Consider the following 26,042-nt stretch of genomic DNA (forward strand, 5'->3'; position numbering starts at 1 on the left):
GCATGACCAGACTACTTAATATTGCTGAGTTCCTTCCATATCCTCTCAGTATAAATAGGACACTATGCATCTACAGACTAACAAATTAGTAATAACAAAAATAATAGTAAATGTTTACTGAGACTTTTTCATGTTCCAAATACTAGATCAAGTGCTTCTGTGTTTCACATAATCCTCCCGAAAGCCCTAAGACAAAGGGAACATTATTACTCCACCTTTGCTGTAGAGGAAACAGACATGCAAAAAGGTCCCGATGGAGCAAGGAAGAGGCACCAAAACCTGGTTCTCTGAAAATCTGGGAAGGTAATGGTGGGAAGCCATTTCTCGTTCCTCTAAGCGTTTAGATGGCTGGCACCAAAATGAAACTTCAGATCACCCAGAAGGAAAGTAAAGAGCCCAGAGCCAAAAGGAAGCGAGAGCCCCTTCCTAAAAACAGCCTATTCAGGCACTGGCATCCCACAGATTTCAGCCTCCCTGACATCTCTTTGCTCCTCTAAGATTTCAAAGTTCTCCAAAAGCATCAAACCAGCATGTGTACAACTAGCACAAAATATAAAACCAACTGGCTTTTTCCTTCTAGAGTTTATACTGAAGGTTTGAAGACATGCACTGTTTCAGCAAATGAGGCAGTATTTCAGATCTAGGAGGAAGAAGGGATCTAAAGACATATACCCCATGCTGACAAGGGAGGGAGGGAGAACTGGGATGCATTTTATTTTTAAACCTTTAACATATATCTTTAACATATTGTAAAATTCAAGCAAACAGAGGCTCAGAGAAACATCCAAGCATTCAGAGCTTGGGGATGTGACTTGGGTTATCGTCAGTTAAAAAGAAAAAGAGGCACGAGGACAGACACTCCCTCACTCTCCAGCACCAGTTTCGCCAGAATCCCACCCCAGAGACAACCAAAACTAATCCTGTGGAACCTCTCCTGCTCCCTCCACTCAAGCTGCGAGGAACGCCCACGATCCCTCAGACACAGAACGCTGAGATCAAGATTCTTGCTAAGTCTAAAATAATGATGCACTCAATGCCTGGCTTAAAAACTGTCTGTGGTCCCAGAAAAGGATCCTAAAAAGCGACCAACGATCACAGCAATTAAAACCACTCTCACCACCAGAGTCTCCATGAAAACTCCTCATTCATTCAGCTCCTCCTCTGAACATTTCATGCAATTCACCAGTAACAGATCTGGGGTCAATTTACCCAGCCTCCACACAGCAGCATCTGCTATTTCCCCGGTGGTGTGAAGAGTGAGTAGCGGCACAGGTAATCCCTGTGTGTAAATAAAAACCTGTGACGCTGAAAACAGGGGTGGGGAGAAGGAGGAACTCGGGAAGAAATAGCAGGTCCCTGGTGGCAGTGGTGGGACCCCCAGAAAATGCCTCCTCCCACCTCTCAGTGTATTTGTATATATGTCCCCAGCACTGCAGGAGCTTCTAATTAATTTCATCACTGCCTCTTTTATGGAATTTCCACATAATGATAATGTGATCTGTCCAGGGTCACCTACACCCAACAGGTGGAGTGAACTCCTAAAATGATGCTATGGGTTTCACCCATAGGGCTGCCCGTGGCAAGAAGAGCCCAATCCAACAGCGAGATCACACTAAAAGACACGAGATGAAAGAAAATCTTTCTGATTCCAACCCCAAACTGCCATGGAAAAGACATTAAAGTTCCCCAAAGACAGGAATACTCCAACCCCATCTTCCAGATGAGACATACACGAATTCATGTGCAGGCACTTTTTTTTTTTCTTTTTTTCTTTTTTTCTTTTTTAGGAGAATCTTATTAAGCATTCTGTTGGGGCATGAACAGAAGCTCGTCTTATGCTCTAGAGATGTACCGTGAACTATCAAAGGTGAAATAGCCGATCTTCAAATACAATGAGCAGTAGAAACGTGATCGGGGGGGTGGGGGGATCGGGGGGGGGGGGGAAGAATCATGAGCAAATTAAACCAACAAATATTTATCGAGTGCCTGGGCCTGGAGACTGAGATGTCCCTGTCAGAGAGCTCCCTTAACTGAGCTCTCCATGAGAAGCAGATGCAAATTCAGGCTTCCAGAACCATATGCCATTAATCACACACCGCTTCAGATTAATTGCAATGCCTAAGATCTCCCACATCATTCTGCCCTTTTGCCCCCAAAATCGAATTCCCTCAAGTCCTCCCCAATTTTTCAGATCACTAGTACCCCAAGCAAGCTTTCACCATGAGCCAGCCAGCCCACTGCTAACCAGAACTAGAACTCTCCCCACATCTCCCTCCAGCCCGATCTGTGACCTTCAGCGTGCCGCGTGCGTCGACGTTAAGCTGCCCCCCAGCCACACGTTCTTTACCATCAGGCCTCCACCTCTGCCCTGCTCTTCAGATGCCCTGCTGGGCTATTTCAAATCCATCTGATGGCACATTCAACAGCTAGTGAGCTCTCTGCCTCTCCTCCTACCATCCAGATTGTTTTGGGGCTGCAGAGCAAATTAGTCGGAAAGGCACGGCCAACACCACCAAAATCTAACCCCAAATATTTAGCCGGCCCCCCGGGGAAGGAGGAAAGTAGGACCATGGCGGCATCTTTCAACATAAAAATCTCTCTCCAAATGAATCACAACCCACAACCCTATTTCATATCGAGTGCCCAATTCTCCACAATGGTCTGAGATCTTTTGAGGAACGTTAGTGTCAAAATAGCACCCATGGGGAGACACCATCCAAGAACCAACGCATGCTTTCAAATCGATATCTTAACTACAAGCACAACAAATCAGGAATGGATGCTGCCAAGGAGAAAATCAAATTCTGCTCGTCTCCTAAGTGGGCAGCAACTAATTACCTAACATTACCCCAAGAGCCTCCAAGTGAGAAAGCCAGGGCATCGGGGGAATAGCACAGCTAGTCCAAAACCTTCCCGAGGAACTCGTGCCTCTGAACGCAGAATGTCATCGGATCACAGAACGAGGCAAGACACTGAGCTCCGACATCCACAGAAGCTACTGAATTTGAGAGAAATTCCAGGAGGCTGGGAGCCAGGACCTTACGGTCCTGAGTGCAGCGTTAATGCATTTTTCACGAGCTTTTTCAAGAACGGAGAAGAGACCTATCATGTCAAGAGGTTTACAGTGATGTTTATACTTCCATTTTCTAGTCTCTTGGTTTGTTTGGTTTTTTCCCCTAAGAAGCCCAATTTCTGTGAATCAATGACTCGGCGACATCATACTCCCTCCCGGTGGCTCACGGTAACGGGGCTCTCTCTGGTAACCAGCGCTCCGCCAGCTCAAAAAGGCTCAGCTGCCAGATCCCTGATCTTGCAGCAGACTTCGAGCGGAGCCGAGCACCATCTATCTGTTAGAGCTTGGGTACAGCCACTTGCAGCTCAGCTAAGCCATCATAAACCTTTAGCTTATGAGATCTCGCTCAATACAGCCAAGATAGCAACCTCCACCCACCCACCTGAGAGGGAGACGGATGAACAGAAGGATAAATAGACGGACAGCTCACTTGAACCCTGCACGTTTCTCCTTCCACCAAGCATTTGCACTGCTAGGTAATCCCCCACTATTTCCTCTCCTCTAAAGAAGACCAAACACTGAAAAACTAACCCAAAGTACCCAATTGACAATTATGATGCTAGGGAGAGGAAGAGGGACCTGAAACACAGCAAAATGAGAATATGAACATTCTGCCCCACCAAAGCCCAGACAGGTAAACTGCTCCCCCAACGCAGGCTGATTAACAGCTTCCCTTCACTGCACTCCCCCCACCCCGCCACCTCCCCCCCACCACCTTTGCATCAGTGCAGGTCCTCAGAAAGTCAAATTTTCACTTACTCAGATCTACCAAGAATTCCCAGTGCCTTGCTATACGAAAACCCCACAAACGGCAGTTCTTCGCCCGAGAAACCGGAGAGGTTCAGCTGGCGCGGAGAGGATGAAACCCACGAATTCTTCTCTGGTTCATCAAAATTGGAGGTGTCATCATCAGACTTGAGGGTGGGAACGAAGGGGGGAGGAGCTGGTTAAAGGAAAACAAGAAGAGGGGGAGAGGAAAATTCAGACGGATTCGACACTGTTGCGGAGAAAATCGTCTTACTCCTTCAGCGGCTCCCGATGGCACTGCAGCGCCTGCTTTCAATCTAGCTCACACAGGCAGACCCAGCCTTGGCTCTTACAGCAACAAGAGATTAACCCCTTCTCTGCCAACATGGCCACCAACCGGCAGTTAGGCTGCCTTCCCCGCCGGGGTAAAACTGAAGGAGAAACTCAAACAGGTCACTTGCTGGAACAAAAGCACTTGGGGAACTCATGTGAGCAAGCGGCTCGTTCGTGAGATTTCCAGAACGCTTCGACAGAGCGTCAGGCTGGCGGGTGCCAGCATGCCAGCTGACCTACACCTATTTGTTTGCTCTCCTGGACAGCTCTAAGTCATTAATATTTAGTGTTACCCACTGAAATAAGATGGCATGTATACATTTCGTGGGCTAACCGGGATGAGAGGAAGGAGCAGGGGAGGGGATCTGGGAGGTGTGTAACTCATGTTAGGGAAGCACTGCAGTCTAGCTCATTCATATCCAGAGGAGTATGCTCGGAGCTCTTATCAACCACTTTTTTTTTTTTTTAGTTCATTATCCCTCCTCCCCACCTCAATCATGCTGCCCGAATCCACCGCAGTTTAATCAGCATAATGAAACACCAGCCAAATAAAGTTCTTCCCGATGATTTACAGCACCCCTGCGCGCTGATGGTGTAAATGCACCGATGGGCATCGGCGTCCTACCTCGTTAAGGCATGACTCCCAGCTAGGGGCATCTTACATCTTCTCCACTTCCTGCAGACCTACTAAGCTCTCTCGGTCAGGGACGGGGGACACTCGCCCATCAGTCACCAGGAAGCTGCCCATTGTGGTGGGCTCCGGGGGGTGGAGCGGGCCAGAAGCGTTACCATGGCTGCAGGCTGAGGCGTCAGTGGCGAACCGGCCGGTTGAGTTGGCAAGCCGGGCATCACAGCCCCCGCAGTGCAGGCTTCATGCTCCCCACTCTGTGCGTGCTCTGGCTGTAACCCCACCTGGCCGCCTGCGTGGCAGGGGCCAATGCTGATCCAAGTGACAGAGCCGCATGAGTCACTGCCGGAGCTTGCTACAGCGCCCCCTAGGACAGTTGTCACAGTCCAGGCTTCCTTTTTAACCCCTCGTTTTCTGAACTAAGCTGTGCACCAGACAGGAGCAGCAGTCTTGTTTTCAGCTCACAGACCCAAGAGAATCTGTTTCCAAAGTACCCCAATGACAACAATATCGGAAGCAATGCCGGGGAGCAGATGGGAGTGGTGAGGGCTTGGGGGGAGGGGGTCAGGAAAGGAAGCCTCCACCAGGAGGTCTGGCTGCTCCTGGAAAGTGCCCAGGGGCATTCGCTGAGCTTCAGGTACACCCGAGATGAGGCTGGAGACTGAAAACATAGAAGGCACTACCAGAAAATTATTTACCACCTCCAAGCTCTCAAGAGAATTTAAATCTTCCCTGTTAGCATCAGAATCTACTTGCTTAATACTTTAAAAATTAGCTGATGGAAAGAAAAATTACACTGAATGCTTCAGCCCACATCCCATGTGTACTTCCAACAATATAGCCTCAAATCCAACCTGATTTCAATTACCTCATATTTTTTTAAGCAAAAAGAAAAAGAATGGAAATTACATTTCATAAGGAGAAAGAGAAGTTTTCGATGCCAAAAAACTTCAGATAAAGACTGAGGAAATATATGGAGATTCGCAGATGATACGAATATGGAAGCATTGTCATTAATGGAACCTTACTTTAAAATCTGAGTGGGTTCCGCCGGGGTGGCTCGGTTGGTTGGGCAGCCAACTTCAGCTCAGGTCATGATCTTGCGGTCCATGAGTTCGAACCCCACGTCAGGCTCTGTGCTGACGGCTCAGAGCCTGGAGCCTGCTTCAGATTCTGTGTCCCCCCTCTCTCTCTGCCCCTTTCCCACTCGTGCTCTGTCTCACTCTCTCAAAAATAAATGTTAAAAAAAATTTTTTTTTAATCTGAGTGGGTTCAAATCTCAGCTCCACCACTTGTCGGCTCTGTGACTTTGGGAAAGTCACTTAACCTCTCTGAGCCTCATTTTCAACATAGAGACAACTTGCTCAAAGGGCTGTTGGGAGGTTTCAATGAAAAAACTCTGTATAAAGTGTTTGGTGTATTTCTTTGCATTCAGTAAACACTCCATAAAGATCACCTGCTATTGTCGTTATTGCACACACGAGATACACATTCATGACAGATCCTGCGGTTATTGAAGGCTAGCGAGATACAGCACAATCTGTGTTGCAAATTCTTCTTCCCTGGGCAAATGACACACACACTCATGTGGATGTTTGTGTTTATCATATCATTTCATTCCTAACAGAAGTTTAATTCCCTTTCCACGATATACTAATTTATCTTTGGGAGACTAAAATAGAATTCCATTTCTGAGTGAGGAGTATGATTAATATAGGGGTAGGAGCCACCCTCTGTGAAATAATTATGATTTAGAAATTCTGTACCATAAAATAAGATTTCTCTTAAAAACTCCATCATGCTCAAAGCTAGCCCATATGGTCGAGATTAGAAAAAGGGACAATCTTCAATAAAAGGAAGGAGAAGTCAACATGAAATATACCAGATGGTAACAGGTGAGATAGTCACAAGACAGATTAAAAGCTAGGGATATAAAGCTCTAGACAGGTAGTCAGTTGAGTACAACAGGAAAGTCTGAAAAGGAGGGCTTATAAGGGCCACACTTAGGCAAGAAAAGAGCCAGAGCCTCAAGCCAAAAAGAAATGAGCAAATTGGAAATTATCTATCCACCAGAAAGTGACAAGGATGTTTCCCCTTGACCAAGATCCTTTAGGGGGAAAGAAATAAACTGGCTATTAAAACTGTAATCCCAGGTAGGATGTCTGTATTTATAGTATCCTGTATAGTTTGGGAACTACAAAACAAGAGATTAACACCAATACTGGCCCAGGATCACTGAGCCCTGAGGGCAATGGTAGACACAACAGGAGAACAACTTGTGGGGACACTCACAATCCAGGGCGCGCGCGCGCGCGCGCACACACACACACACACACACACAGTCCCTGCTAGAAATGAGTTTACGATAAAAAAGTAAAAACCAACAACTACGTATATTGAGGAAAAAGAAACCACACAAACCACCACAAAAGAGCATCCTCACATATAAGAAATGAGAAAATCAGCCTTCCAAAAACTGCAGATAAAACACAATCTGAAATGGGCCATAAAGTAAATTTATTACCAAGGTAGATGAGTAGAAACTCCAATAAAAGAATAGGATACTCTCAAAAAAGGACCACATACATTAAAAGGAACCAAATAGAAACTTAAAAAATGAAAAGTTATTGAATTCAAAGTTAAAACTCACTGAATGCATTAAATAGACGATTAGACACAGCCTAAGAGACCTGAAGAAATCACACAGACCCACGCTTTTCAAAGTGTGATCTGCAGACTGGCAACATCAGCATCACCTGGGACTTGGTTAGAACTACAGATTCTCTGGTTCTGCCCCCACATCCACTGAGGCAGAACCTGCGTAATAACAAGATCTGCAAGTGGAGAAGTGCCAACGAAGAGACAAGACTCGAGAGATCAAGAGACAAAGAATGAGAAGGTTCAATACATGTCTTAACAGGTGCACCAGAAAGAGTAAAGTAGCTCAAAGTCTGGATGCCACATTTTGAAAGGATTATGCAAAACTTGGTCAAATCTAAAGACGACAAAGTATGTGACCACATCTGTCGTGGGGGTCTAATCCTCCTTTCATGTACCTTATAGGAAATGTTCCCTTTTTAAAAAAAATTTTTTTTAATGTTTATTTATTTTTCAAAGAGAGAGAGAGAGATAGAGCATGAGTAGGGAAGGGGCAGAGAGGGAGACACAGAATCCGAAGCAGGCTCTAGGCTCCAAGCTGTCAGCACAGAGCCCGACATGAAGCTCGAACCCATGAGCTGTGAGATCATGACCTGACCCGAAGTCAGATGCTTAACCGACTGAGCCACCCAGGCACCCCTGGAAATGTTCCTTTTTTGATTTCCATAAAATGTAATTTTTTTTCTTTAAAAAAGGTATTAATAGGTCACTGGATTTGAGTCTACGTTGATGGAGGTACATATTACATCTGAGAACATAGTATATAGTGCCAGGCACACAGTAGGTGCTGAACAGGTATATAATTAAATAACTAGAAAATGAATCTTGGAAAGAGAGCACCTAGCATAATACAGGCTACAAAGAAGTTATTTGATATTTGAGTTAAATGAAGAGGCTTTAAAAGTGGAGATTTTTCTGTCTGAAAAATATGTTAATGAGTGCCTATAGTAATATTTTCTGATACTGTATTATGAAATCATCATCTCACCCCCCATACCCACCACATTCAATAATGACAAATCAGAAGTCATATATTAATATCAACTGTTCATTGGCAAAAGCCATTAAGGAAAAAAAAAAAACTTTTCCTATATATTTTAAAAAATAAATCAGCCTGTGCATGAGGTCTCATCAGGGCACTTTCCCTGTAGTGGCAAGGGCTATGCAAGCAAGTTCTGGAGTGTTCCCCCACCCCCACCCCCAATTATAAGATAGATGGCAGAACAAGGTTTTCAGAAACAAAGAGCTATTTTAGGAGCTTTAGTTAATCTCTCTCCTATAAATTCTCTCTCTTTTCTTTAATCCTGACATTCATTAGAAGCTTTTGGGGGAAAAAAATTGAAATGCCTTCAAATTAAAAACAAAACAAAACAAAAGGCAAATAACAAGGAAAAGAGAACCAAATGTATTTGTCCTGTTAGACCTACTTATTTCTAACATAGTCCACCGAGCTCCATTTACCCCATTCCCACCTTTAATTTTCCAGGATACCATGCAAGCAACAATATTACAAATATAAGGGATTATCTAATTTTGGTATAGTGTTTAGTGCCTGCTTTCCCCACTGGAACACGAGCTCCATGAGGGGGAAGACAATGTCGTGCTCACGATTACACACCCAACACCTGGCTGTCCTTATTCAATGTTCAATATCTGTTCGGTTAAAGGAATGAATGATTAACAAGAACCCTAGATGTGTGGTAATTTCTTAAGCCTAATGGGCTATTTCATGCAAGTGCCGCTTTAGGAAACCTAGAGTACCCGATTTAGTCATGAAGAATTGGCACGTTAAAAAACAAGTACGACAACAAAAATCTGAACTAGATATAGCTCATGAAACTCCTATGACTTTTAATCATCACTGTGAGTTACACACACTGGTGAATTGTGTGTGGCAGAAGCAGAAGATGAATAATGGCCAACGTGGTGTCATAAAAGACAAAGGCACATAAAAAAATATTGTGTAATGATATAATGAAGCAGGACTGTGCCTGGAACACAGGGGGCATTCGACATTAAATCAAAAACATTTTCAACTTTGTTCTATCTACCATGATGTCCCACACCTTAAGAAAAAAAAAAAAAAGGTAATTCATTTATTAGATGCCACGTTCAAAACTAAAAGGAAGACGACCAGAAAATTAGCCATCTTCCAATTCCTTAAAATCTGAAGTACCAATGCGATCACACTTACCCATGGTACAAAGGCAGAGAACTGCAAAGTATGTGAAGAGGAGGCTATTTATGTCATTTAGAGGTCAAGGTATGGGTATGAAAAGCAGAGATATATAAATGGAGCGCTGGCAAGTTCTACAGAAGGGGATACAGTGAATTTTGTGTGTTCCTGTGGGAAAGTGTCATGGAGGTGATTGAATGTCAAGAGTTGGTTAAAAGGGATCTTGGCGGGCTGGAGTGGGGAAGAGTACCGCTTTAGAAAAGCCACAGAGCACCAGCCAGAGAAAGACCTGGGTAATGAGGCTGGGAACGAAGTGAAAGTGAAATCTTGGCTGGACCTTGAAGCGGGGGAACCCTGGATCAGATTGACAGAAAGGATTATCAGAGAGAGTTTTAGAGCACTGGGTGGGTGATAGTGCCAGAGACCGATACCATCGCTGCAGGAGCAATGGTTGGAAGAGGTCGATGCTAGAAACCTCTTAAGGACAAGTCTACAATAGTCAACATGACAAATTCTATACTAAGGAAGTGATAACAGAAACAGAGAGGATGTGGATTAACAGCAGACAGGCTACAGAAAGAAGTGGCAAAATCTGACAACTGACACAAGAGCAGAGCTTTTAGGAATATCAATGACCAACTCTTAGGATGTGAACAACTCCAGGAGAAAAAGGTTCCAATGGTAAGAAGAGCAATATCCATTATCATCAGGTCATGGGAATGAGCCAACAGAACAAGTTAGGGGATAGACAAATAGAGCTAGTTACTAAATATACGTAAGTAATTCAGCCCCATCAGAACAGACTCTATTCCCTAGAGCCTCGGGCAAGTCCCCTATTTCCTCCCCAGTGGGTAGGAAGTGGTCAGGTATAGCTCCTACAAGCAACACGTTGTGGAAGAAATACAAAAGGAAGACAAACTAGATCCAGTTTCCAATAGACTCAAGTAAATAAAAACTTCTCCCATGTCTCTGCTTCCCTAAAAGTCATAAAGAGACTTTAAGGTAATGCTGATTTGGCTGGTGATCAGTTTTTACAATGGTGTCTTCAAAGGAGATGAATAAGGAAGTTAGCATTATTCAAGCACGCATCAATCGCTCAATCTCAAGGATGCTAGGGTCTGGCTGCCAACAGCTAAGCAGATTCCCTCTCTGGTGGCAGATTCCAGGTCTCGATGGAGTTGTGGGCTCTGTCCGAATCTCACTATTCTCAAAAGCCATGTTCCTACCAGGCTGCTTAACATCAAGTTTTTGGTAAAGAACTTTGAATAATGGATTTGCTTTGAGAGAATGCTTTGAGAGATGCCTTCTCTCAATTCTGCATCACACTTCAACCAGACTTCTAACATTGTAGCTTTAACTTGTTTGCCCCCTGCTCTCTGGGTCTAGGTACTCAGCAAACCTGCAAAATACCTACTCAGGCTGGAAATGCTCCAAAGAGAGAATCCTTTCAAACCGCAACTAGTTAGGACTGCGTTTCCCTGCCAGCGTGGGTCTGGATAGAGCCAGTCTGGGGCCCAGGTAGAGACTCCCAGAACATAAACAAACAATGAAGGAGCTCATCCCTCGGCTTCCATTCCCTAGGACCCGATCACTCTAGTGCCCAACAATGTTCCCTTCTAGCATCTTCCCCCTTGAATTACCTATACCCAACAACACATCAGATAGCACTCATTCTCTGCCGCCCTCAAGACCGCTGTAGTATCCTTTTCTCCAATATTTTAAAATTTATTTTTAAATACTATGAAAATCTTCACAGGCACAAAAGTAGTAAGGTAGTACAATGCACTCCCACATGCCCCTCACCCAAGTTCAACAACGAGCAACTCCCATTCCATTCCACCCCATCCCTGTCTTGTTTGCACGTTTGTTGATTATTAAAAGAAAACCCCGGACAGGGTATTATGTCACCCATAACTACTGCAGTAGATATCTCTAACATGGGGTTTCTCAACTGGGGCACTAGTGACATGTGGGAGTGAACAATGCTTTGTTGTAGGGGGCTGTCATGTATTGGAGGGCATTTAGCAATTATCCCTGACCTCTTCCCACCAGATGCCAACAGCACCTCAAGTCATGACAACCAAAAATGTCTCCAGCCATTGCCAAATGTCCCGTGGGGGGCAAAATCACCCCCAGTTGAGAACCACTGCTCTAACAGATAAGGACGTCCAAAATACTGTTACAATACCTTCATCACACCCAACAAAACCACGATACCTCCGTAACATTATCTAACAACACGTTTGTGTTCAATTTCTCCAGTTATCCCAAAAATGTCTCTTTACAGTTGGTTTTTCACTTGAATCAAGATCCAACCAAGGTTCACAAACTGATTTGGTTGGTATGTCTCTTAATCTATAGCACTGAATTTTTTTTAATGCCATTTATTGGTCTAAGAAACTGGATCACGTGTCTCTGTAGAATTTCCCACATTCTGAACTTGGTTTCAGTGTAAACTTGAGACATCATTTAACATGTTTCTCTGTCTCTCATGAGGTTTCCTATAAACTGGAAGTTCAACTTAGGGCCTTCTGTATGTTCATATTCAATTCTTTTGGCAGGAATACCTCCTGGTATTCTGGATGTACTGTCTACTTAATGCATGACATTAGAGGGCATACAATGTCCGCTTGTCTCCCGCCTTCTGATGTTCAGAATGATCCATGGGTTCTGATGACATCAGCCTGATCCCTCCACCATAAAGGTCCTCCCCCCCAATCTTTCACTTAAAGGTTTCAGCAACCATTGATGAGCATTGCCTACAGCCATTATTTCATTAAGGGCTGCAGAATGGTGGTTTTCTAATTTCATCATTCCTTCTGCATTTATTAGCACATCAACGATTTGATTACCCTGAAATATAGTTCAAATAGGAAGGCAGAACAAATGCTTGGTTCTTTCTATATTTAGCAACATCCAAAGTAATGACTTGGGGGCCCTTAGCAACAAGTGCTAGAAGTGACCAGTGAGATTTCAAGTTATCATTATGAACTCATAAACTGTTACATATTTGATGCGTTTCAAGCCACTGCAGTCTTTTTGGTGCTCATATTGTCCCATCTTAGGCCAGGAGAAGCCCCTCTACTGGATATTCTTGCCAGAAAAGTCAAATCTGAATCTATTTTTAGCTTTTAGAGCTACCTTACAGTTTATAAGGGCTGAAAGAATAAGTATCACCATCATCCCTTACTGAGGAATCAGAGACAAATAGGTAAGACAATGACCTAACTTCTTCATCAAGTCAATGGCATGTATACACATGTATATATGTGTGTATTTTTTTCAATTTAAAAAAATTGCCACTCTTCTCTGGGAGGGTGGGTAAATTTCCTGCAGCCCTGCATCAAAGGTTATCAAGCACTTGCCTTGCCAAGACTAACGTGGATATTTCCATCCCTAGCTGGCTATCGGTTCCTTGTGTGTGTCCTTTGTTAGCCAGAGTCTGAAGAACAGGAAGGGTGGGTCTTAGACCCCAAACTGCCAGTGCTGTGAGATGAATATAATCCTTTTCTTTCCACCACCAGGGAGTAACAGGGTTGGCCACATTTATTTTCTATGAGGTGAGACACTGAAAATCGTTTCCAAACCCTTGGTTGTGGACCACCTGGACCTCCTACTCTTTGTCCTTTGGTTGTAACCTCTTTTGACTCCTGCCAACCACCCTCTTTAGTTCTATCCAAACTTCACACTCAGAAAATAAGCGTAAATGCAATCGCCACGCGTCACAGAATTGACTCAAAAATTGGCTGCTGAATATAGTCCCAGATGTTTAATATCATTTTTGAATCTTTGGCCAAATGATTTCCATGTTTGATTGGTTGTAGAAGGTTTTTGGGTGAGAATTTAAGGATTGAAGACTCCAATTTATGGGCTTTCCAAAAAAACCTATTCCTCGCCTCTCCCAGGAAAGGCATTAATTTACCTCATTTGGAAGTGATTTTACTGAACTGAAATTTAGCATTGCACTGTTGGATTGCACTAAGAGACACTATAAGAAGCAGTCATAGGGGAACACCTGGGTGGCTCAGACAGCTGAGCGTCCAACTCTTGATTTCGGCTCAAGTCATGATCTCACAGTTTATGGGTTCGAGCCCCGTGTCGCAGAGGGGAGCCATCAGTGCAGAGCCTGCTTGGGATCCTCTGTCTCCCTCTTTCTCTGCCTCTCCCTCTCTCTCTCAAAAATAAATAAACATAAATAAAAAAAGAAGCAGCAGCAGTCATAGAGAAATCCCCAGAGCACGTATGGGAGGGGTGAGGTCTACCATGTCACAAGGAAGTCTCACTTATGAGGAAGCCAATGATGAAATTCCTCAGGGCTCAGTATCCAGAAAATCAAGTCTCTTCTGAGCAAACCATTTTGGATTTTTCTCTCATGGGACTGAGACTCTCATACAGTTGACCCTTGAGCAACACAGGTTTGAACTGCAGCGGTCTACTTATACACAAATTTTTTTCAATAAATAAAGCACAGTACTGTAAATGTATTTTCTCTTATGATTTCTTAATAACATGTTCTTTTCCCCAGCTTACTTTAAGAATATAGTAAGAATATAGTATGTAATACACATTACAAAATATGTGTTATTCAACTATTTACATCATCAGTAAGGCATCTCGCCGACAGTAGGCTATTAGAAGTTTTGGGGGAGGGGCACCTGGGTGGCTCAGTCAGTTAAGCGTTGGACTTTGGCTCAGGTCACGATCTCACAGTTTGTGGGTTCAAGCCAGGCGACAGGCTCTGTGCTGGCAGCTCAGAGCCTGGAGCCTGCTTCAGATTCTGTGTCTCCCTCTCTCTCCACCCTCCCCTGCTCACGCTCTCGCTCTCTCTCTCTCAAAAATAAATAAACATTAAACAAAAGAAGTTTTGGGGGAGTCTTAAGTTATATGCAGCTTTTTGACTATGTAGGGGTCAGCACCCCTAACCCCCATGCTGCCCAAGGGTCAACTGTAACTGTTCCCATTTTCCTTTTTGTTCTGGCCACTAGGAGGCTAAGAGTCCCAAATCTGTCCTTGTCCAGCAACTTGACCAGAACTTGTTTGTTTTTACCTTTATCTCTGACTTGATTTCTTTACTGTGCTATTTCCTTCAGCCAGATTCCTACATTTATTTATTTTTATCCTTTTGATATTGCAATTATCTCTAAAATAAGCCATCTCAACTTATCTTGGAATAAAGTGAAATACTGCATATTTTTAACATTTCTGGATGTAGCTTCTAAATTCAGACTAGAGCAGGGAAATCCCATAATCCTAATTTATAAGCAGTTAGCTCTTCTTAGCCTATTTTCTCCTATCAATAACTTGCTTTCTAAAAACAGAACAATCCCCAAGAGAGACATAAATATTTGCCTGTATAGCCCATAAGCCTGTAACAGCTACTGACTACATGTCTTCATTATTCCTTGTTTATGTTGGAGAAGCAGGTGCCCACATGCTCCTGGTCTAGTGAGTTGAGTTCCTGCCATCACTACTATAGCATCCTCCCTCTTTCTACCCTCCTCTCTCGCAGGCTGATCCCCTAAACAGTCCAGCTCCCCTTCCTCACTTCCTCCTGCCCCTGAAGCGACTGGGCGGCTGTCCAACAGGGAGATACACTTGAGGGGCAACCAAGGTGAATATAGGAGCACATCTACCAACCTCCTCGAACTAGCTCTGAAAACAAAGCATGGACAGAAACCTGCTCGAATGGTAGGAACCCAAAAAAGCAGACCTGAAAAAGACCCAAAACAAACCAACACACACACACACACACACACACACACACACACACACCACAAGCCATTGAGATAATGCTGTTCTAAAAGCAGAACACTAAAATAAATAAATGAAATATTCATGTTAAAACCATAAGGGGCTTTCATTTGTGAAGAAAAGAACACTGTTCATCATAAATCAATGCCAGAACGGCCAATTCAAAGGATAAATAGGGGTTTTATGAAGATCTCTTCATTTGCATCAATGATGCAGGAAAATCACCTGACAATAAAAACTCCTGATTTCTTGGGAGACAGTATAGTGATGTTGTTAAGGGTATAGGCCACACTGGTGTTTACGTGAGTACAGAATATTCTGGGAAGTTACATAAGAAGCTGACAATTGTGGTTCACTTTAGGGAGACGCAATGGGCACAGGGTGAGAAGGAGACAATTTTCACTGTTTAACCTTCTGTGTCACTTGAATTTTATTTTTTTATTTTTTATTTTTTATTTATTTTTTTTTTTTTACCACAAACTATACAACTTTTTCAAATAAATACAAGCAAAGAGAACTTGGGAGTCTGAGAGACCCGAATTTGACTTCTGCCAACTACTCGCTCTGTGACCTTTGCCAAGTGGCTTCATCTCCTCAGGCCTCAAGGTCCTCATCTGAACGGTGGGACTAATCATACCACCCATCTCATAGAGCTGTAGCAAGTAAATGGGACAATAATTTGCAGAATGTGCTTTGCAGAGACCCTGGCACATACTAGGTGCTTAATAAACAGCATGGCAATATAATACACATCTAAAAAGTTAATGAAGAAAACTTAGTCCATCTTTAATTAAAAGTAAATATGGGGGGCACCTGGGTGGCTCAGTCAGTGAAGCATCTGACTTCAGCTCAGGTCATGATCTCGCAGTTCGTGAGTTCGAGCCCTGCGTTTGGTTCTATGCTGACAGCTCAGAGCCTGGAACCTGCTTTGGATTCTGTGTCTCCCTCTCTCTCTCTGCCCCCTCCCTGTTTGTGCTCTCTCTTTCTCTCTCAAAAATAAACATTAAAAAAAATTTTTTTAATAAAAAAGGAACAATAGTAAGCTGGGTGGAGGATGTGGAGTAGAAGGCACAAAAATGCCTTTTTACAACCACCTATTTGCTATCAGCAGGTGGAGATTAAGTCAAGCCACCATCTTGAAAGATAGGAAGGTTGTAAAGTCCATCTGAGAAAAAAGCTTTAAATCCCTCAAAAGCAGAGCCTAAAACCCAGCATTTCTAAGCAGTTCCATCCACCCATGGAAGTCCTCAGCCAAAAAGCAGTCTTCCCTTCTCCCAGGCCCAGAGGACAAAATGAAAGACCCCACAAAGATGAACGAGAAACCCTAAGGCTGACAGAATGAATTTTCTCCTCTTGCAGGGCTTTGCAAATGCTAATATGCACAGGAATCTTATTTCTGGGATCTTATTAAAGTGCAGCCTCTGATTCAGCAGATCTAGAGGGGCCTGAGTCTCTGCATCTCTAACAAGCTCCCAGGTGATGCCAATGCTGCTCGTCCACAGACCACACTCCACACAACAACAAGTGAACCACAGTCTGGACTACGGTTCCACTGCTTGTTAGCAATGGCAGTCATGAGTGATTCTGATTACTGCAATATTTTCTCTCCTGGTAAAAACCTGGCCGATCCTTCCATATCAGTGGTTCTCAATCAGGGGCGGCTGTGGCCCCCAGTGGACACTGGGCAATGTCTGGAGACCTATTTGGTTATCACAAACTGCACGGGGGAGGGTGCTTCTGGCATGTATGGGAGTAAAGGCCAGGGGGTGCTGCTGAATATCCTGCACTCACACAACAGCCCCATCACAATTATCTGGTCCCATGTGTCACCAGTGCCAAGGTTGAGAAACCCTGGGTTTTGGTTTTTGGGGTTTTTTTAATGAAATTTATTGTCAAATTGGTTTCCATACAACACCCGGTGCTCATCCCAACAGGTGCCCTCCTCAATGCCCATCACCCACTTTCCGCACCCCCCATCAACCCTCAGTTTGTTCTCAGTATTTAAGAGTCTCTTATGGTTTGCCTCCTTCCCTCTCTGTAACTTTTTTTTCCCCTCTTCCCCTCCCCCTGGTCTTCTGTTGAGTTTCTCAGAATCCACATATGAGTGAAAACATATGGTATCTGTCTTTCTCTGCCTGACTTATTTCACTTAGCATCACACTCTCCAGTTCTATCCACATTGCTACAAATGGCCAGATTTCATTCTTTCTCATTGCCAAGTAGTATTCCATTGTATACATAAACCACATCTTCGTTGTCCATTTGCCAGTTGATGGACATTTAGACTCTTTCCATAATTTGGCTATTGTTGAAAGTGCTGCTATAAACATTGGGGTACAAGTGCCCCTATGCATCAGCACTCCTGTATCCCTTGGGTAAATTCCTAGCCGTGCTATTGCTGGGTCATAGGGTAGGTCTATTTTTAATTTTTTGAGGAACCTCCACACTGCTTTCCAGAGCGGCTGCACGAGTTTGCATTCCTACCAACAGTGCAAGAGGGTTCCTGGAGAAACCCTGTTCTAATAACCAGGAAATATGAGTTGGGTCGTGTCAATTCATCCCAAGACTATAAACCCCAATTTTGGAAGTGGGTCTTAAATCCAATACTGTCCTTTCCCAGGCCAGACGTGAAGCTTGGAGAGGTTAACAGATTAACAGGAAGAACAGGATGCCATATGTAGGGAAGGGGTCACCAGCTCATAGTCCATATTTTGTTCAAAATCAGGCACATGTGGTTCGGTAAGCCAATGAGTGACCCACTAAGCATTAATCTTTCTATGATTTCGAGCTACAGCAATTTAACAGGAACAGATGTAAGCAGACCTGAAGCTTAGACTATAAGTTCCCTGAAGGCAGGACCATATCCAAATTTGTCCGTCAACAGAGCTACGCTTAGCACAATGAGGAAGAAGGCAGACACTCGACATCATGACGAATCCTGTAGATTCAAGAATTCCAGATGTGCTAAATAGATGCAGAGACTAAACCACTCCTAGTGTGACATGGTTTATTATTTGTCATCACCACAAACACTATTACTAACAACAATGATCTACGCCAAGGCATGCCTGGTTCTGTAGAAAGAGCACGGGCTCTAGAGTCACGCAGACCTCGATCCAAATCCCGATCCTCTCACTATGTGACCTGAGACAAGTTAACATAGTGTCCACATCTGTAATGTGGGCATAAAAATCCTTACCTCTGACAGAACTGTTTCAAAGTCGTACAGTGTCATGTATTTTTTTTTTTTATTTTTTAATATATGAAATTTACTGTCAAATTGGTTTCCATACAACACCCAGTGCTCATCCCAAAAGGTGCCCTCCTCAATACCCATCACCCACCCTGCCCTCCCTCCCACCCCCCATCAACCCTCAGTTTGTTCTCAGTTTTTAACAGTCTCTAATGCTTTGGCTCTCTCCCACTCTAACCTTTTTTTTTTTTTTTTTTTTTTTTCCTTCCCCTCCCCCATGGGTTTCTGTTATGTTTCTCAGGATCCACATAAGAGTGGAACCATATGGTATCTGTCTTTCTCTGTATGGCTTATTTCACTTAGCATCACACTCTCCAGTTCCATCCATGTTGCTACAAAAGGCCATATTTCATTTTTTCTCATTGCCACGTAGTATTCCATTGTGTATATAAACCACAATTTCTTTATCCATTCATCAGTTGATGGACATTTAGGCTCTTTCCATAATTTGGCTATTGTTGAGAGTGCCGCTATAAACATTGGGGTACAGGTGCCCCTATGCATCAGTACTCCTGTATCCCTTGGATAAATTCCTAGCAGTGCTATTGCTGGGTCATAGGGTAGGTCTATTTTTAATTTTCTGAGGAACCTCCACACTGCTTTCCAGAGCGGCTGCACCAATTTGCATTCCCACCAACAGTGCAAGAGGGTTCCCGTTCCTCCACATCCTCTCCAGCATCTATAGTCTCCTGATTTCTTCATTTTGGCCACTCTGACTGGTGTGAGGTGGTATCTGAGTGTGGTTTTGATTTGTATTTCCCTGATAAGGAGCGACGTTGAACATCTTTTCATGTGCCTGTTGGCCATCCGGATGTCTTCTTTAGAGAAGTGTCTATTCATGTTTTCTGCCCATTTCTTCACTGGGTTATTTGTTTTTCGGGTGTGGAGTTTGATGAGCTCTTGATAGATTTTGGATACTAGCCCTTTGTCCGATGTGTCATTTGCAAATATCTTTTCCCATTCCGTTGGTTGCCTTTTAGTTTTGTTGGTTGTTTCCTTTGCTGTGCAGAAGCTTTTTATCTTCATAAGGTCCCAGTAATTCACTTTTGCTTTTAATTCCCTTGCCTTTGGGGATGTGCCAAGTAAGAGATTGCTACGGCTAAGGTCAGAGAGGTCTTTTCCTGCTTTCTCCTCTAAGGTTTTGATGGTTTCCTGTCTCACATTCAGGTCCTTTATCCATTTTGAGTTTATTTTTGTGAATGGTGTGAGAAAGTGGTCTAGTTTCAACCTTCTGCATGTTGCTGTCCAGTTCTCCCAGCACCATTTGTTAAAGAGACTGTCTTTTTTCCATTGGATGTTCTTTCCTGCTTTGTCAAAGATGAGTTGGCCATACGTTTGTGGGTCTAGTTCTGGGGTTTCTATTCTATTCCATTGGTCTATGTGTCTGTTTTTATGCCAATACCATGCTGTCTTGATGATGACAGCTTTGTAGTAGAGGCTAAAGTCTGGGATTGTGATGCCTCCTGCTTTGGTCTTCTTCTTCAAAATTACTTTGGCTATTCGGGGCCTTTTGTGGTTCCATATGAATTTTAGGATTGCTTGTTCTAGCTTCGAGAAGAATGCTGGTGCAATTTTGATTGGGATTGCATTGAATGTGTAGATAGCTTTGGGTAGTATTGACATTTTGACAATATTTATTCTTCCAATCCATGAGCAGGGAATGTCTTTCCATTTCTTTATATCTTCTTCAATTACCTGCATAAGCTTTCTATAGTTTTCAGCATACAGATCTTTTACATCTTTGGTTAGATTTATTCCTAGGTATTTTATGCTTCTTGGTGCAATTGTGAATGGGATCAGTTTCTTCATTTGTCTTTCTGTTGCTTCATTGTTAGTGTATAAGAATGCAACTGATTTCTGCACATTGATTTTGTATCCTGCAACTTTGCTGAATTCATGTATCAGTTCTAGCAGACTTTTGGTGGAGTCTATCGGATTTTCCATGTATAATATCATGTCATCTGCAAAAAGCGAAAGCTTGACTTCATCTTTGCCAATTTTGATGCCTTTGATTTCCTTTTGTTGTCTGATTGCTGATGCTAGAACTTCCAGCACTATATTAAACAGCAGCGGTGACAGTGGGCATCCCTGTCGTGTTCCTGATCTCAGGGAAAAAGCTCTCAGTTTTTCCCCGTTGAGGATGATGTTAGCTGTGGGCTTTTCATAAATGGCCTTTATGATCTTTAAGTATGTTCCTTCTATCCCGACTTTCTCAAGGGTTTTTATTAAGAAAGGGTGCTGGATTTTGTCAAAGGCCTTTTCTGCATCGATTGACAGGATCATATGGTTCTTCTCTTTTTTTTTGTTAATGTGATGTATCACGTTGATCGATTTGCGAATGTTGAACCAGCCCTGCATCCCAGGAATGAATCCCACTTGATCATGGTGAATAATTCTTTTTATATGCTGTTGAATTCGATTTGCTAGTATCTTATTAAGAATTTTTGCATCCATATTCATCAGGGATATTGGCCTGTAGTTCTCTTTTTTTACTGGGTCTCTGTCTGGTTTAGGAATCAAAGTAATACTGGCTTCATAGAATGAGTCTGGAAGTTTTCCTTCCCTTTCTATTTCTTGGAATAGCTTGAGAAGGATAGGTATTATCTCTGCTTTAAATGTCTGGTAGAACTCCCCTGGGAAGCCATCTGGTCCTGGACTCTTATTTGTTGGGAGATTTTTGATAACCGATTCAATTTCTTCGCTGGTTATGGGTCTGTTCAAGCTTTCTATTTCCTCCTGATTGAGTTTTGGAAGAGTGTGGGTGTTTAGAAATTTGTCCATTTCTTCCAGGTTGTCCAATTTGCTGGCATATAATTTTTCATAGTATTCCCTGATAGTTGTTTGTATCTCTGAGGGATTGGTTGTAATCATTCCATTTTCATTCATGATTTTATCTATTTGGGTCATCTCCCTTTTCTTTTTGAGAAGCCTGGCTAGAGGTTTGTCAATTTTGTTTATTTTTTCAAAAAACCAACTCTTGGTTTCGTTGATCTGCTCTACAGTTTTTTTAGATTCTATATTGTTTATTTCTGCTCTGATCTTTATTATTTCTCTTCTTCTGCTGGGTTTAGGCTGCCTTTGCTGTTCTGCTTCTATTTCCTTTAGGTGTGCTGTTAGATTTTGTATTTGGGATTTTTCTTGTTTCTTGAGATAGGCCTGGATTGCAATGTATTTTCCTCTCAGGACTGCCTTCGCTGCATCCCAAAGCGTTTGGATTGTTGTATTTTCATTTTCATTTGTTTCCATATATGTTTTAATTTCTTCTCTAATTGCCTGGTTGACCCACTCATTCGTTAGTAGGGTGTTCTTTAACCTCCATGCTTTTGGAGGTTTTCCAGACTTTTTCCTGTGGTTGATTTCAAGCTTCATAGCATTGTGGTCTGAAAGTATGCATGGTATAATTTCAATTCTTGTAAACTTATGAAGGGCTGTTTTGTGACCCAGTATATGATCTATCTTGGAGAATGTTCCATGTGCACTCGAGAAGAAAGTATATTCTGTTGCTTTGGGATGCAGAGTTCTAAATATATCTGTCAAGTCCATCTGATCCAATGTATCATTCAGGGCCCTTGTTTCTTTATTGACTGTGTGTCTAGATGATCTATCCATTTCTGTAAGTGGGGTGTTAAAGTCCCCTGCAATGACCACATTCTTATCAATAAGGTTGCTTATGTTTATGAGTAATTGTTTTATATATCTGGGGGCTCGGGTATTTGGCGCATAGACATTTATAATAGTTAGCTCTTCCTGGTGGATAGACCCTGTGATTATTATATAATGCCCTTCTTCATCTCTTGTTACAGCCTTTAATTTAAAGTCTAGTTTGTCTGATATAAGTATGGCTACTCCAGCTTTCTTTTGGCTTCCAGGAGCATGATAAATAGTTCTCCATCCCCTCACTCTCAATCTAAAGGTGTCCTCAGATCTAAAATGAGTCTCTTGTAGACAGCAAATAGATGGGTCTTGTTTTTTTATCCATTCTGATACCCTATGTCTTTTAGTTGGCGCATTTAATCCATTTACATTCAGTGTTATTATAGAAAGATATGGATTTAGAGTCATTGTGATGTCTGTATGTTTTATGCTTGTAGTGATGTCTCTGGTACTTTGTCTCACAGGATCCCCCTTAGGATCTCTTGTAGGGCTGGTTTCGTGGTGACAAATTCCTTCAGTTTTTGTTTGTTTGGGAAGACCTTTATCTCTCCTTCTATTCTAAATGACAGACTTGCTGGATAAAGGATTCTCGGCTGCATATTTTTTCTGTTTAGCACACTGTAGATATCGTGCCAAGCCTTTCTGGCCTGCCAAGTTTCAAAGGAGAGATCAGTCACGAGTCTTATAGGTCTCCCTTTATATGTGAGGGCACGTTTATCCCTTGCTGCTTTCAGAATTTTCTCTTTATCCTTGTATTTTGCCAGTTTCACTATGATATGTCGTGCAGAAGATCGATTCAAGTTACGTCTGAAGGGAGTTCTCTGTGCCTCTTGGATTTCAATGCCTTTTTCCTTCCCCAGTTCAGGGAAGTTCTCAGCTATAATTTGTTCAAGTACCCCTTCAGCACCCTTCCCTCTCTCTTCCTCCTCTGGGATACCAATTATGCGTATATTATTTTTTTTTAGTGTATCACTTAGTTCTCTAATTTTCCCCTCATACTCCTGGATTTTTTTATCTCTCTTTCTTTCAGCTTCCTCTTTCTCCATAACTTTATCTTCTAGTTCACCTATTCTCTCCTCTGCCTCTTCAAGCCGAGCCATCGTGGATTCCATTTTGTTTTGCAATTCGTTTAAAGCGTTTTTCAACTCCTCGTGACTGTTCCTTAGTCCCTCGATCTTTGTGGCAAGAGATTCTCTGCTGTCCTGTATACTGTTTTCAAGCCCAGCGATTAATTTTATGACTATTATTCTAAATTCACTTTCTGTTATATTATTTAAATCCTTTTTGATCAGTTCATTAGCTGTTGTTATTTCCTGGAGATTCTTCTGAGGGGAATTCTTCCGTTTGGTCATTTTGGAGAGTCCCTGGCGTGGTGAGGACCTGCAGTGCACTTCCCCTGTGCTGTGGTGTATAACTGGAGTTAGTGGGCGGGGCCGCAGTCCGACCCGATGTCTGCCCCCAGCCCACCGCTGGGGCCACAGTCAGACTGGTGTGTGCCTTCTCTTCCCCTCTCCTAGGGGCGGGATTCACTGTGGGGTGGCGTGTCCCGTCTGGGCTACTTGCACACTGCCAGGCTTGTGTTGCTGGGGATCTGGCGTATTAGCTGGGGTGGGTAGGCAAGGTGCACGGGGGCTGGAGGGGCAGGCTTAGCTCACTTCTTAGGTGATCCACTTCAGGAGGAGCCCTGTGGCAGCGGGAGGGAGTCAGATCCGCTGCCGGAGGTTTGGCTCCGCAGAAGCACAGAGTTGGGTGTTTGCGAGGAGCAAGCAAGTTCCCTGGCAGGAACTGGTTCCCTTTGGGATTTTGGCTGGGGGATGGGCGGGGGAGATGGCGCTGACGCCTTTGTTCCCCGCCAAGCTGAGCTCTGCCGTCCGGGGGCTCAGCAGCTCTCCCTCCCTTTGTCCTCCAGCCTTCCCGCTTTCCGAGCAGAGCTGTTAACTTATGACCTCCCAGACGCTAAGTCGCGCTTGTTGTCGGAACACAGTCCGTCCGGCCCCTCCGCTTTTGCCAGCCAGACTCGGGGGCTCCGCTTGGCCGGCGAGCCGCCCCTCCGCCCCGGCTCCCTCCCGCCAGTCCGTGGAGCGCGCACCGCCTCGCCGCCCTTCCTACCCTCTTCCGTGGGCCTCTAGTCTGCGCTTGACTCCGGAGACTCCCTTCTGCTAATCCTCTGGAGGTTTTCTGGGTTCTTTAGGCAGGTGTAGGTGGAATCTAAGTGATCGGCAGGATGCGCTGTGAGCCCCGCGTCCTCCTACGCCGCCATCTTCCGGAACCTCTACAGTGTCATGTATTTAAACAGCTAGTTGGCTACTTAACCAATACTTCCTACCATATTAAGGATGGGAGTAAAATGCCCAGTGAGTTATATGGTGCTTATTTCTGCATAGAACAGTATGTAAAGATTTCACCTGATGACACAAAGCCACAAGATCCCTTTCCTTTAAACCAAAGGCCATCATGCCCCAGGTTTATTGAACAACCACAGGACTGTGCATTTATGGTTTTATGATGGCCATTCAGGGCCTGGTAGTGCACAATGATCATCAATGACAAAAAAGAGACCTACACAGCATGGGAACACCACCGAGTCACTCACTACCAGTGGAAGTGAAATGTACCCTCTGCTAACAAATGGTAAGGACCTGAAAACTCACAATCATTCTGCAAGAGCTAGGTCTTTCTGAGAATAGTGAAAAGAACATAATTTAAAAGAAGACTGTGTCGTAAGTAACAGACAACGTCTGAGCATTAGCCACAGACGTTCCAGGATATTTCCACAATCCATGTTCGCATTTCGCATTCCCCACTGTCAGGACATAACGGTGTTGGACGAAAGGGACAAGCATGCCGGTTCCAATAACATCACTATGTCCAGATGTGACTAGAAAAGCACACCAGGCAGCAAAACTTCCCCACTAACAGGAGCAAGTGTATGATGCCAGGAAATGGAGGCGTAACCCCGAAGGCATGAATGAAAGAGGCCCTCTGACCTCAGCATTCCAGAAGCTCAGAAAATATCAGGCTGGGTACCACCAGACTCTTGCCCAATACTGGAAACATCACTGGAAGTGCAAAGTCCAGGGCAGCCAGTATACTTAAGAAGTCTCCTACTGGAACTTGGAAAGCCACCTTGAAATAATGATGATAATAATAAGCAGCTGAAAACACAAGCTGACATCTGATCGCACAAAGGTGGGAATGAAACATCAGGGTAATGGGCACCTGGGGACCTTCACAGGGCAGTAACTCATCACAAAGCTTTTGACTTGCTGAGAGAATACGTTCCTGAACTGGGTCAGGTTCCTGGTTCGTGTACTGTTGCCCAGAGCAACCCTAAGAGGCTGGACCCAGGGGGACGCAGATGTTCCGTCTGACTTCAGTGTGAAAGCCGAGGCATGTCCTAGTTCCCCTCAGCAGCCACTCCTGATTCTGTCATTCATAAATTTGTCCAGACCCTTCTTAAACTACATTCATATATCCTGCCAGGACCACCTCTTGAGATGATGAGTTTTAGAAGATTATTACCTGCTGTGTTAAGCAGTACTTCCTTTCATTGGTTACGACAAGAAAAAGAAGAATTAGGGGTGAGGCAGCAGAAAGGCTAATTTTACTTTCATCAAGGGACAATCTTGTGTGTGAAAAGTACAGATATTTAATACCCTGGAACCACAAGGCATTGAAACCAACCATAAACTCGGCTTCAAGGGTTTTGCTTAATGAAAGTCACTCAACATGCATTTGTGGAAAAACCGGGACTGGACAAAGGCATAAT

The 26,042-nt window shown here is 43.6% G+C and overlaps 1 protein-coding gene across 14 annotated transcripts in view; it reads right to left on the minus strand.

The window, feature by feature from the left end:
• The window catches only part of CIT (citron rho-interacting serine/threonine kinase), a 168,862-nt gene that overhangs the window by 97,347 nt on the left and 45,473 nt on the right, over window positions 1-26,042 (minus strand). For all 14 annotated transcript variants that reach the window (XM_042911697.1, XM_042911708.1, XM_042911707.1 and 11 more), the window contains one exon: window positions 3,833-4,016. In XM_042911697.1, the coding sequence (XP_042767631.1) occupies window positions 3,833-4,016 (184 nt within the window). The remainder of the gene's footprint in view (window positions 1-3,832; window positions 4,017-26,042) is intronic.

This window comes from Panthera leo, chromosome D3 (assembly GCF_018350215.1).
Source record: "Panthera leo isolate Ple1 chromosome D3, P.leo_Ple1_pat1.1, whole genome shotgun sequence".
NCBI lineage: Eukaryota > Metazoa > Chordata > Mammalia > Carnivora > Felidae > Panthera > Panthera leo.